The sequence below is a fragment of the Melanaphis sacchari genome, unplaced genomic scaffold (genome assembly GCF_002803265.2).
Source record: "Melanaphis sacchari strain LSU unplaced genomic scaffold, SCAv2.0 Contig4_pilon_pilon, whole genome shotgun sequence".
NCBI classification, from domain to species: Eukaryota; Metazoa; Arthropoda; class Insecta; order Hemiptera; family Aphididae; genus Melanaphis; species Melanaphis sacchari.
Window position 1 is genome coordinate 10,373,037 of NW_020271335.1, and position 15,432 is coordinate 10,388,468.

The 15,432-nt window shown below is 26.9% G+C and overlaps 1 protein-coding gene across 3 annotated transcripts in view; it reads right to left on the reverse strand.

The window, feature by feature from the left end:
• LOC112599096 (potassium voltage-gated channel protein Shab) overlaps nt 1-15,432 on the reverse strand; it is a 51,884-nt gene that overhangs the window by 2,483 nt on the left and 33,969 nt on the right. The window contains exons 5-10 of one of the 3 annotated variants that reach the window (XM_025345832.1): nt 14,975-15,022; nt 13,938-14,110; nt 11,047-11,127; nt 4,377-4,886; nt 2,780-2,945; nt 567-667 (exon numbers count right to left, since the gene is read on the reverse strand). In XM_025345832.1, coding sequence (XP_025201617.1) covers nt 612-667; nt 2,780-2,945; nt 4,377-4,886; nt 11,047-11,127; nt 13,938-14,110; nt 14,975-15,022 — 1,034 coding nt within the window. In that variant the 3' untranslated portion in view covers nt 567-611. The remainder of the gene's footprint in view (nt 1-566; nt 668-2,779; nt 2,946-4,376; nt 4,887-11,046; nt 11,128-13,937; nt 14,111-14,974; nt 15,023-15,432) is intronic. The other 2 variants (XM_025345830.1, XM_025345831.1) reach the window with 2 other exon arrangements.

The following is a 15,432-nucleotide window of genomic DNA, read 5'->3' on the forward strand; positions in this document are numbered from 1 at the left end:
TTAACATTACATTTTTGTTACAGTTATTCATTGAAGGTACAATAATCAAAAAATTTACTACAATCTCTACAAATTTGCTTTACAATTATTTTATTTTATCAAGCAAATATTATATAATGGTATCATCGGGTATAGACATAACCTCATAGGGTAGGTACAGTCTAAGTCTATTATTACAAAAGTATACGTAAAAGTTTAACAAGCAATGAAAACAGTAAGTGTTTTGATAATTGTGTATTTAATATTTAACGAATATCAAGAATAAAAGAACCATAGAATAATAATATAGTAAAGTTTTTTTAAGTTGTCCACTATTTGTTTGGATTTGTAATTTATTATACCGTATATCATATAATAATATTATGCACTATAGTCACTAAGTATACATACATTATAATATTATTTTTATTTATGTGTAGGTAGATAGTATAAATAGTAAAATATAATGAGATAGGTAGATAGTATAATAACTAATAAGTAAAATACATCTATTATTTCGATAGTCATCAGCTACCTATATAGTGATTACATCATATACATATAAAGACTAAATTCCTCAAACTCACCCTAAATTCAGCATCCCCGTCGGTTGTTAACGTAATGTCCAAACATTATGAAGTTTCTACGCCAATATTTATGGCTGTTATCACATTACATATGTTTAGAGCTGTAATTTAATCCTATTATAAGTTAAAAGTCATAAAGGATAAATGTGTATTACGTCAGTCACAACTCGCTATGACAGATAGATATGTTAACAGGTACTTATTATCTACGTTAATTGGTAACCACTTATCTAAAAAGTAAAAAGTTGAAACAGTGGTACTAAAATATAATAATAATAATTAAGATGCATGTATAAAATTATGTGAGTGAGATGAGTATTAGAGTATTTGCTATATCACTGAAAAGGAAACTTAAATTCGTAGAGATTCGGTAAGTAGATTTTTAAGTTTATGATTTCAAACGTTATTTATTTAAAAATTTGAAATCGTTATCTATTCTCAGTCACAGGAATAATTAAAAGATTAATTTTAATTTAATTACATAATTTAGGGATTAATTCATTATGGTGTAGTGGTAGTGATAATACTTAAAGTATTTGTAATTTTGTCTCTAATAATAGAAAAGTCTCAACAACCGGTATAATTTGATTTTAACTATTTTGTTAGATGTAAATTTAACTCTTACCATTAAAATAAAATATGAAAAAAAAGCAAATAATATATTTGGGAAAATTATATTTTAATTATTTAAATAAATTTAGTAAAAAATTAAAACAAAACACATTTCAGTGAATTAAATAAACGGGTATACAACATTACTTTAAACTTTAAACTGCTATCAGCTCAACTAGATGTCATGCTGAGTGTATTTAAGTACATATTAACTTTTTGTATATCATCTTTAAAAATTACAGTTGAAAATATTACATATTTGATTTGTTTTGGATTATAAGTAAAACAATTAAACCAGCATTATGTTAATGCTCTCATAAAAATGTGTTATTTTCAGAACGGTAAAGAGACCGATTTAATGCAGTAACTGTTGAAAATGTAATTAGTACCTAATCACAATTTAATTGCGGAGTAGTTATTTGATTTTATTTGTTTTTGAGGAATACATGAAATACAATTCTAAAGAATGTTAACAAAAAAAAAATATGTAATCTACTTTTTTTAAAATAATCTCGCTTTTATTTTAAATTTAACTAAATTAATTGAATCCTATATAGTATATATAGATTCACTTTCTGAATAATTAAAATGTCTCACTTCTTAAAGAGGTAGGCACCTATGTCTTTCTATGATGGTGAGATAATTTTTTAGATATTTATACGTATATTTGATAATATGTTTATATATACATTACGGAATATAAACCATTGTTTTTATCTTGTGATTGTTACTGAACACATTTATTAATATTGCTATATTATAGGGTTTTTTTTTGTAAAGGGGAGCACGAAGAAAGCACATACATGTTACCAAATCGGATTTTCGTAGATGTCAATTGTATGAATCACCCGTATTAATACGATGTTTTTCAAGATTTAATCAATTTTAAATTAAAAAATAAAATAAATTATTGAGTTCATCGATCACAGTAAAAAGTATCTAGATTACTCCGGGTACTTATACGTATTTTAGAGATTATTAGCTGTTGCTTAGGATATTTTGGTATATATTATTGCTATACTATTTAACTTTAAACATTTATTTCACAATATCAAAGTTTCAAGGACATATAATTAATATCCTATAAATGACAGAAATGAGCTGTTTCGCATTAATCGTTATTATCTTTGCAGTGGGTTTATACAGATAATAATTGGTTACTTTATGTAGTATATTATAATGATTAGTAGACTCTAAATATATTTTTTGATTAATTACATACAATGCATTTGAACTTTTATCATTTTATAATTAAAAAATTAAATTTCTATCATAATATAGTTAGCCAACTCATGTATATATACATTTTCAAGTAATAATAATATTTGTATTTAAACTTTGTTGAATGGCATTAAAGAATTACATTTATTACTTAGATATATAAGTGATAGTATTTTTATTGATTTTTTAAAACAAAAAAATTACAACCTAAAATCATAAAATATTGATAAATTTTTTATAATTGTATGAACCTATGCAGAATTATATTTTATTGAAATAAACATAATAGTATTTGAATGTCAAGTATAATACAATACGCCTGTAATTGAATTTAATTTATATATAACCTAAATGGAAACTTTTTTTCCACAATATAGTACCTGTTTTATTAGATATTAGTGGTAACCCGAACAAATGTTGATTGATTATTCTTGTAGCATTAGTCAATGTTTTGGACGACAACCCGAACGAAGGTCGTCGTTTCCGTGCGCCATCCAAACTTTCTTGAGACGATCGGCCAAATAAACTTTCTCCAATGTTTGATTGCTTTAACAATGGTAAAATAAAACCACACATATTATATTATCTTTCAATAAAATTTTGTGTTATTTCACTTATGCGTTATCAAAATATTATTATTATTGGTGAAAAATTGAAATTATTGGAAGGAAATAATTAAATCACTGTCGATAAAATATAACGCTACGATTTACAGTTTAAATTTTAGACTATATATATTATATATATTATTTTAATTTTTCAAACAAAATAAATGAATTAAAGTTCTATAGATATTATATTATATATAATTTTGAGATTTTTAATTCGATATTTGCTTATACTGGAACGATAGTATACGTATAATATTGTTGTTGTAGTTAAATAATCGAATTGTCATAGTATGAGTATATGAAATTAGTATAACTGGTCATTGTTAAATGTTATTAAGCCTATACTATATATTATATGAAATTTCGATTTTCAAAACGAAAATAATTGCTCTTAATATATTATTTATATATTGACTATATCTATCTATAATATATAAATATATCAATAATACTAATAAATTTAACTGCCGGCTTTAGCGGAGGGAATAGTAGGTATTGGTAATTAACGCAGTTATTACTAATACTGATATTTAATTAATGCCATTAGATTTTCTCGGTGGTAAAATAATTATCAATGAGAGCCATACATAATATTGTAGGAAATATTATTGCATTAAAATGTTTCTCCACGGTTTGAACAAATAGTTAAAACTTGAGATACTTCAGAACATATTTTTGATTCACCAAGTACCACTTTTATTATTCATTCAATATTACATTTATTTAAAATCCAATTTTTAAATATATTTTCAAAATCTTGAGATTTTTCGTACTACTTAAGGATTTTCGTTAAAATCATTTTTAACGACTTTTATACTGAAAAACTACGGTTCTCCACGACGGCAATTCTTATATTTTAGGTGTATTTCATAGCATTATAGAAATAACATAGTCATCTACTGTTATATTACATGAGTATGACATTAATATAAAAATTATAATGATATGGACGTGGTTGATATATTAAAATGTGATAAATCATATTATAATAGTTTAATTTCATTGTCATAATTTATAGGTTCATGATTTCAGTGTCGAATTTGCAGCTATAGTCTATAGCATTGGCATTATTAACCAGCATTATTCACGGACCGAATTTGGTGAAAAACATTTTATGTTGGTTACGTGATTTTAAGTACCCAAATACACGTATGATTTACCTTATAATATTTTTTTGAAAATTAACGAAAAATTTTAAATTTTTCTGAAACCGTATCGATATTAATATTGCCCCTTCGAAATGTTTCGAAAAATGACTATAATTTGTCTCCGTATATGTTAATACAAGTCTGGACTCTGGGGAACTTATTTTTTCCGTTCAGTTATTTCTATAATAACAATATTATACTACAGCTATACGACTTACTTGCGAAAATCTTGTCTTTCGTTGTTTTGCCGTTTCGTTAAGGCTACCACGACTGCCGACTGCCGCAGTCCTGCCTGAGAACTCTTTGCACTCGTCCATCGGCGACGTGCCCAAGCTCCGGGGCGGGCCCCCTTTGCCTCCTTTGCCACCAGTACTCTCTAGCGGGTTTACGTACAGGTTGGAGTCGTTGATGCCAACTCCGCCGCTGTCACTGCCCTTACCGGCAGTGGTGACGCCACTGGCCGGGACGTGACTGACCTGCTCGAAAACGGTGTCGTGCAGGTCGTCGGCTGTCAAGTCACCTTGTGAATGGAACGGTTGTGACTTGCAGCTGATGTACGTGTCTGAGCTATCAACGCTGCCCACTTCGTTGCGCGAACGCCATTGGCCGCCACCTGATGATGACCCGTCGGCCTCTTTGAGCGTTCTCATCTCCACGCTGAGCGGCGTCCGTAGATCACTGGTTGGATATGGTGTCAGGTGTTCGGCGTCCAAGTACTCCTTAACCTCCTGCAGTACCGCACCATAAATACCCAAACACATACATGGACGCATACACGCATTGTGTCAGCGAAAACAAATAAAAACAAATACAAAATTAGAAAACGTAAGCGCCAAAATACGATTGAGTAGATTGTCATCAATAAAGTTACTAAATGAGAAACTGGGGCTAGTTTTTACATAAGTTGGTTATCACTTATCACAATTTTAATGTAGGTAAGTATAGCTTTAAAACCTTGATAGTATTTATATTCGTTTTATGCGGAGCTATAGAATTGGCACCCAAACTCAGGTACCTAATCAATATTTTTACGCATTGAATTAGCTTCCAGGATTTATGCATTGAGTTTGCTCCCTCAAAATTTATTTTATAAAACCGACGAGCTGTAACGGATTGCGACGAATTACAAGTACTGCATTTATCATATTAGTGAAATCTCTTATATATTGGTAGTTAAATTGTATAAATACGACGATGATTGTGACTGTTTAATCCGTTATTGGATTAACGATTAGATAATTTTATTTCAAGCCGTTATCCGATACTGCGTTGATAAAAATATTTAAGTCACGTACTTTTATTTTTTGAAAACCACTTGTTTAAAATTATATTGGGAGCCAATTAAATGTTCAATGATGTACTTTACCTAATATTGGGAGTCAATTTAGTGGTCATCGTTTTACGTACTGTAGGTACTTATATTATCATCATTAAGAAAATATTCATTTTTTATCTCGACTTTGAGTTGGTTGTAGTCGTTTAATGAATTTTAAGTCAAACGAAGACCGAAGTGAACTTCAAGTCTGTGAGTAATTTTTTTCGTAAATATATTTACATTTGCTATTCATAACAAACGTTATAACTATACATTTTTTTTAAGTGTGGACTTAAGATGATATTTTGAATAATATAACTGAAAAAATTGTAATCGAAAAAAATTAATGTTAAAAATTGTGACAATTAGTCCCGGTTTCCCTATATATAGTTGGCGACGTACGTAAATAGGTAATATGCACTAACGCTATCATATTATAATATAACATAGTGTAACGCATAAGTGAAATAAAGTATTATGACTATAATAGCACTTGACGGCCGACAAGATGTCACTAAATTATTCGTATGATGCATATTTAGTATTATTATACGGTGTATATATACAATAGTCGTGTTTCGTGTTTTTATATTTATTTATATTTTCTATTAAGACAGCTTAAATACAATTTTAATATTCTAAACGATACTGTTAAAAATCATTTCTAAAAAATGAATAAAATTTTAAAATTTTTTTTAGCATCTAATGACCTATGAAAATATATCAGCAAAATAATTAAATCTCGTTTGCTTGTTAATTACTATCACCAGTACGTAATAACTACATTTTTATTTACTCAGCCATTTTCATAAATATGATTTTATATGAATTCATATTATTCAACTGGACGTCTACAAAATACATATATTATAATTACATGGAAAAACATGAAATATTTTTGGGAACTTTAGCTGTAAAAACTAAAATAAATGATTTTCAAATATTTACAGCATTTTTATAGCTACCTAATCATCAAAAATAGTAAAATATAATAAAGTAAGTTTAAAATTGACGAAACAAAGATTTCTAGATAAATAAAATATAAATAAATAATAATAAATCATGCAGTTCTCTAACTAATGGTCAGAATAGTTCGTGCACGCTATAAAAATGTATAATTTATTATCTACGGAATTTTTATTGATTAAATTATTCTAAAGAACGATTAACATCGCAAATGTTTCATTTAATTTTATGTTAATTTTATCAAATAATAAATGATTGTATTAATATATAATATGCTTTATGTAATTTATTTTAAACACAAATTATAATTTTCATATCGAATATTACAATTTAGCAGATTAAAACTAACAAACTTTTATTCGTTAAATTTGAACTTGTTTCGATAAGTACTATTTAGTTCATTTTTAAAAAAAAAATTTTCAAAGGTGGTATGTATTATAGTACCTACGACCTATATTTACATTTAAGTTTGGGACATAGTTCGATAGTTTTCTTGTTTCGTTGAGAGTTATGTTATTTCATGATATAAATATTTATTTATGTATTGTATAAATCTAATATAGATACCAAATTATTCGATTCAAACATGTTTATGAGTTATGAGTCACGACTCTTGTGCAAAACCCATCAATATAACAAATCGACACGCCATCAATATGACTCATATATTAATAAACGTCAAACTGTTTCACATAATATTTAAGTAAAATGTTAAATTGAATTACACGTGAATAAATTATAACTCATAATAAGACGCATTCAGTGCAGAGTGCAAAATTAATTTTTAATTAAATTAATGATTAATAAAGAACGTTTTGCTTTGGCGTCTCAGTGGCTGGTTTACTTTGTTTACAAAGATAAATCGAAAAACATGGAGTCATAGCACCCGAATAAATAGCAACAAATATCAAGTGTCGCAGACTTATCGATTTAGTACTTTTAATTATTCAAAAACGATGACAACATTTGTGATGGTTAATACTTACTACCTAGAGTGGCGTGTTGTATATTGCTTACAGTGATTAATGTCCAACGAGCGTATTATAGAAGTCCGTAAATAATTTTAAAAGCACTTGATAGTACTCGTATATTAAAAACTTATTATACTGAGAAAAAATATTTTAAATTTTTTGAAAATGTTAGTGCTTATGATGTTTGCCAATATTTCCTTTAGAAAAAGATAATATCTTAAATAAAAGGGTAGGTAAATATAAATTTTAAATTTTGCATATTATAAAATTCAAGATATTAATATATACTGGAATAGATATTTTACTTAAATTATTCTTGTATGTTACACCATTATGAATGAATCTGGACATGTTATCGTTATGGTTGAAGGTTGAAGTAGAACTGTTTAATCGACTAGGTTTTAAAAAAAATATTTAAACGATATTATACTAGGATAACTCTCAAGGTCGTACTCAGAAAAAATTTGAGGGGGAGGTATATAAGGTCCATAAATTAATAAGGTTTATTAATTATTATTTAAATACGCGTAGTATAAACTATAAAATCAAATTCGATTTTACAACACAAATTATAAATTTTTATTTTTTGAATTTATATTTTTCAGAACAATCAGTATTAATATTTACACGATTTTGTCAACGAACAATTATTCTTGGCATTTTTTATTTTTTCCTGTCCATCAAAAGATTTTAAAAAAAGTTTGGCTTTTTCAAAAATTGATATAAAGGCTTGGTCTATACTTTCACGTATGTTTCAAGTTCGTTTATTATCGTTTTTATGTGTTTTGTAGCTTTAATTTAATCACAATTAATTGGTTGTAGGTAGATTTTTACATAAGCGTTATACTATTAAAAATAGAGTATCAAAGTTCACTAAACTTATTGAAAATCCATTAGTCAGTATAGTCTTATTTTATCCCTACCGTATTAATATTATATTAAAATTGTTTGAGCTGTAATGCTAAATTATTAATATTATATAAATAAATAATAACAAAAAATGATATAAAATTTTTAAGTTTACGTAATGAGAACATTTTTTGACATGGGTGCTCTAATCCCCGGTGTAAGTGGATTGCGACCCAATCCCTAAATAACGTACGAGTTGCGGCTTGGGTTTATAAAAGGTACGTACGAACTGCGGCTATACATTAATGTATATATTACAGATATATATATATATATATATATATATATATACCCATAAAAAAATCAAATTTCCATTTGAAATTATCTGATTATCGCAATTAATGCGAGTCATACGGCAGATATTATACAATAAAACGATCTATATTATCTTTATTATATTATATGAAAATATAACTTCCCATACGTATTGAACATTTCATTTACCGTTAATCGTTTATCGCTATGTATATTCAACATAGGTAATGATAATTACTTGGGCTGGAACTTACCTGCAGCTAAAATATTGTCAGGCTGCAACTAACATACACCTAAAATATTATCGGGCCGTAATTTACCAGTCTCCAACACTGGAAATGACACGTTGGGCAGCAACTCACCCACAGCCCTAATCCCTAAACCCCCCGCAGGTACGAACTTGATAGCCCTAGCAGCATTTAATTGTACATCTATTAATACTAATTATACAGCTAGTGATTGTGGCAGTGAATTGTGTGATGGTTTGTCATCACCGGTTTGTTATTTTTACATAATTATAGATATAGTACGTAATTTAGCAAGACTGATTTAGTCTAATTTTTATAGAATTAATTAATAAATAATAATACAGTTTTAAAATACAATTTTTCTCCCCAAACATGGTCATATTGTTTAGGCATGTATAAATAGATAAAAAATTATAATATTATAAAATCTATGTTCAATGTTGTCGTGTCATCATTTAAAATAACACACAACGATGATGAGATACAATATGTTATACGAACATTTTGATATTCACAATCTCTATGTCTAAAAATAATATTTAATTCTCATTCGCAAACGTGTTTTGATTGTAACTAAATTTAAGTATTGTGCTTTATTTATCTTACAGTCGTCACATTGATTATTTTTTGTCCTCAAAAAAGTTAAAATGGATCAAAACGACGAAAACAGAAGTCTTGTGCAAAACGTAATTTTATATAATAACACGTACAAATTTTAGCATTATTATCCTTCGCAACTTATGGATATGATTACTATCGAATATTGCATGTATTATAATACGTTATTTGTTTCGCGTTTATCTAGGTCAACAGACTGGGTAAACGAAAAGTATTGCAGAGCTTACAACCGTGTTGTAAGGACAGAACAGTTCTGGTTGGTACCGGTATGCCTCAAACAAGGTATGCAAATATGTATAAGATTTTGTTGAATCGATAAAAAAAGGATATTCAATTATTATTTGGAGGTATTTTTTATGTAATTGTTAATATACAGAATCAATGGAAATTTGGTCAATAAATATAGGGTGTTCGACATGTTCAAAGTTTTCGTTGAAGACAAAGACGGAAATAGTGGATAATCTTTTACATACGCCATTATCCAAGTACGATATACTTCAAACAAAAAATTCATGTCTCCCAAGACACCGACTTCGATGTAATATTATATTGTAGTGTTGCAGTAGAACTAATGCAATATAATATTAAAATAATTGATTAATAATTATATGATTTAATGCCAGAATAATAGGTTGTACGAAAAATGTTTAACGAATATAAAAATCTCGTTATTTACATATTAAAAAAATAGTAATATTTTTCATTAGTTTGATCCATGAGACGACACGTTGTTAAATTTAAATCTCTCTCATCACGCCTGTGTGTCAGATAATATGTTTTATTTTAATTCGTGATTAACATTGCATCCACTACTATCTTGTTTATGTTGTACAACAGTATCACTAGTATCAGCTGTTAATAACCGTATAATAATAGATAATATTATAATACTATATAACTGTGTTTCCCAACTAGTGTTCCACGGAACCCAAAGGTTCTATGAGTCAACGCTAAGAGTTTCATGAAGAATTTAGTAAAAAATAAATTGATAAACAAAATTTCCAATTTGAATGATGAACAAGAGCTTTTTTAGTAGAGATGGAAAAATGTTCAAATTTCTGAAAAGTATGATTAAAATATGTTAGGAAATACTGCTATATAATACTGCAATAGATATAAAAATACTATAACTCCTACTTCTTTTGTTTTATTTATTTGATATTTCATTAAAATCATTAATTAAGTGACAAGCAATGGAATTTATTTATTTCGTATTAGAATGTACAAGATAATATTAAAATGTTGTTGGTCAAAATAATTAGTTTTTTGATAAATATTGGTTAAAAAATGACTAAAAAAGAAAAATTCATGATTCATTGGTATCCGATATTATTTTCTATGTATTATATTATTATGCAAACATTGTTACTCAAAAAATGTGAAATGTATTTATTTATAAAAGCAATAATATAATGTATTTATATCTAGCGTCTAGTCGATACATTATAGTATGTAGTTAAAACTAAGAATAGTTTTTTTTTTTAAATTCTACTTGCAACTATATAAAAAAATATATTATGTAAGAAATCTACTTTTGGTTAGACTTTTGATATTAGAAATAAAATTAATCACTAAAATAACTTCATTTAAACAACTTTCATGGTACCTTTTGTCTACAAGAGCAACATTCGAACTCATTGAAATTTTCGTCTAATTTTTCGTTAAAACAACTCACGGTCATATTCCCCTAAAAAAAAAAACAAAACAAAACAAAACAAATATTCATGAAAAAAAAAAAAATGTCTCGCAAGACCCAAACAAAAACTAAATAGGTAATCTGCATTAAGCGTAAAAAAGGTCGTTTTCTTTGTGCATTCAGAATCATATGGTATTATTTTTTTATGACTTCAAAGGATAAAAATTTTAATCATATTTTTATTTTAATGAGCAAATCCAAACTCAGTTTCATAGTAAAGTTATATAAATATATTAGTACATTTGGCAATTATCATTCACTAAGGAATACAGAATAAATATTAAAGAGAGTTAAAACAAATCATAGTTCATATTCAAATAAATTTATAGATTACTTTTGCGTTTATGTCCAATTAAGTCTTTTTCGTGTAATAATTTATCAAAAAAACTTGATCTAATTTGTTATTAAAATAATAAGTAGTAAGAATTAATAAATAAGAAATAGAAATAAAAATACAATCCCTAAATTTAATTTGTTTAAATTTGTCGTTTTATTTTTAAAGTATTTGCCATTTGAGCAATTATTATATTTGAGTGAACTATTCTATCCCTATTATTTAAATTTATTTATAAATAATATGAATATTAATTTACATAGTGAATTTTAACAACACCTAATTCGCATATATTTTTATCGCTATTTATATTATTTTTAATGTTTTATGTATAAAAAAATTAGTATTTTAACAATATTTTACTTGTTACGAAATCTTTATATATTATTTCTAACTAATATATTATGTACATTGGTTCATGATTTTTGTTTTTATTGTTATTTATGTTGATATTAATTGATTATATTATATTATTATCAATACGAAATAAAATTATATTATTATAAAGGAAATTTCCCGAGGATCAGTTACATTATTGAAATTAACCAAATCTTGTTAGCTTAATTATTTTATAGTATTGTTTTTATTTTTTACTATAATAAAATATTTCAGTGTAAAAATTTTTCAGGAACTTTATTTTGTTGATTAACGTAAGCACTTTTTCTAATAAGTACTCATATTTCTATTTATAAAATAATGTATTCTCAAAAAATAAGCACTATTCAATAAATGAACAAATTGAATATATGTTTAGTTTTTATGTCTCTTTTTATTATATTAAAATCATAAAAATTGCTTTATCTATTATTTTGTATCGCAAAATGTTACGCAATGAAGTGAAATAAAATTATTTTATTTTTGAAATATTAAAAATTATTATCAAAATATAATATGTTTTTAACTAATTATTATACACTCGTGAAAAGAAAAGTGAAAATAGATTATTTTATTTGGTGAATATTTTAATCCGATATTTTGATTTTTAAGTAGTATGAAAAATTTAGAACTGTTACCTATAATGATTAAAAAATGGTCTAAGAAAATATATCACATCTGAGAGTATTATCAATCGTTCACATAGTAATTAGTAATTACTAATAAACGTACTCCGTGTGGCTTTAATACTAGAAAACTGAATATTATATAAGTATATAGTCTAAACTTTTAAATTAATGATTCAATTTAAAGCTGTTTTGGTCTGGATAAGATGAAAATATTCATTCAAATTTTGTTGATTCTATCTTAAATTAACGTGGTTTGGTAAACAAAAATTATGAATTGAATCAATACAATTAAAAACTATATTAAGATTCAAGATATAATATGAATAATTTAGTAAATAGTATTTAAAAATCGTATAAAATCATTTAATTCGAAAAATCGGGTTTAATGTTGCAAGTAATTAAAATATATGTTTATAAAAATACTTAAAGTGAAATTTAAAGAAAATATTAGTAATAGGTAATTTTTAGAAAAATTATTGGCTTGTATGAACTTTGAAATAAAATGTAAAATTTAATGCGTGCTGGTTATTTAAATATTGAGTTTTATAGTACAAATAGAAGTTCATATCAACTTATAAGTTATGAGAATATAAATAATTTAACGCTATCGGTATACCCAAAAAAATTTGAGTGGCAAAAAAATAATAAAGTATAAATTAAACAGACAGTAAACCACATCATAATCTTGCGGGTAAAGTGACTGTCATTTTATTTTATCCTTAAATTATAGTCGTCTCATTTAAAAACTATTAAGTGTATTCAAGTAGATACCATGATAGGTACTCATAAAGTTTGAACAGTAGAGCTATTGAAATTTTTAAATCCAGTCATACCGAAAATTGCAGTATGATTGCGGTTTCAAAAATTAGAAGTTTTGTTGAATTTGAGTACTGAAATATATTTATTAATTGCTTTGTATCGTCAAATCATGGGAAATATCGAAGCGGTACGCGAATAGTATAAGTGTGGAGACAGAAAAGTAAAAGTGGCTTGTTTTTTATATTTTCCAAAACAAATTAGTTATGATTGCGGGATTTGATTTATTAAACGCGCCCACACTTTTTTCCCAAACAGTGCGCCAACTTGGTGCATAGAAAGAAATGTTGTCGAAGCGTTAAAAAGTTTGCAATTTAAATATTTTGTTTTAAACTTATAAATTTATCGTTCAATGAAAGAGTAATAATTATGTTTCAGCAATATCGTAGATAGTGCAGTACGTAATTTGAGAAACTATAACTCGTAAGTAAATAGAATTTCAAAATTATTTGATATAATATTTTAATGCGATATGGCAGCATTGCAGTAACAATTTTTTACTAATGCACTCTTTGTAAAATATTTTGTTACGTTATAATATTATTATTGTAACATAGAAAATCAAAATTTTAATCTAGTAGTGGCCAAGTACACAATCGCTGAAACGCAATTGCTGTGGCGTACGATTTTCTGGGGAATGTACTCACCGAGCTCTCAAAAGGTTTTCCAAACGAATTGGCATTTTGTTCTGGATTATCGATGTCCAACAGTGTTTGGTGTTCTGGTTTAGCGGTTGTGGCACCCCGCGCTGGTGTTGGGTTTAACGGAACCGTCTCGCTGCCGCTACTCGCCCCGTCGTTCTGCGAATAATTGCTGTCCACTGTTTGAACACACATTGAATATACATACACGTTCATATATAGTATTTTGTCAAAACGACAGATTTAACGTTTGCACTTTAGCAAAATACTAAATAAATCGTTAGACATTTTAGTCTATTTTAAACGTTCGACTCACTTTTTTTTTTTATCTGATAAGGGACGTGGTGAGCTTTTGGTTATAAAATAATCAAACTTGAGTACCATTAATGTACGCTTTTTTCTCCCTTTCCTACCCGGGACACTTATTTATTATTCTAACAAATTTTAATTTGAATTTAAGAGATAGTTTCGAATAGGTTTAAAGGTAAAATAATATGAATGTTTCAACACAGCAAAAATGATTTGTATATTGTGACGGTTTTCGTACAGGCGTTGGAATCGTATCGAGAGTATAAACAACAAAATCTATGGTGATTATTTAGCTTTTAACGATAATTACCTATGCGTTTCATCAATAACGTCAGTGGCTGGTGAATAATTATATTATTACCCGTTTAACGTAGTTTATTTTAATATTATATGAATTTGCATTGCTAATCTTTTTATACTGAACTAAAAAGTAAATGACGGCATTTAAGAATATAATTAATGATATGCATAATCGAATCTTTGTTATACAATATATACATATTCTTCGGCTGGTCATCCGAGAACTAGGTTATTTACCTAACTATATAATGTCGGAAATTAATACAATAATTGTTTCACGTGGTTAAAAATTTAACTGTTTTACTCAATGCGAGAGATGAACGCATACCTATATAAAGTAAACGGTGTTGATGAAAATAATGAAATCATCACTTTAGATAGCGAGTCGCAAAATCAACTTTAAAATACTTAACGCACGTACGAAATAAACTTACCGTGTGATCTTAGCGAATTCTGTTTGGACAGCTTCGGAATGTCGCTCTCTGAAAATCAACTAGAGTTATTTACTCATGTTTTATGTATGGTGCATAAATATATTTATTTCTACTTGTACTAGTAATATAATATCATTACTATTATGAATTATTATAAATTTTAGTGCGTTTCTATAATCTAATATTATATAATACAGAAGCTGCCGCATGGATGATAAATATATTATATTGGTAATGTTATAAAAGATTATGCGACATTGGTTGGTGCGTATTTAGTAGCTGGTACTTATACATAAAGTACATAATAAGGCCGTACATTTATGTAATGATTATAGATGACAATAATATTATATTATGTACCAGCTGTTTACATGACGATTGCAGGACAAGGATCGTAGGATAGAGCGAGAATAACAGGATTCTAAGACATATGACACATAGTATATAGGTTTAAAAAC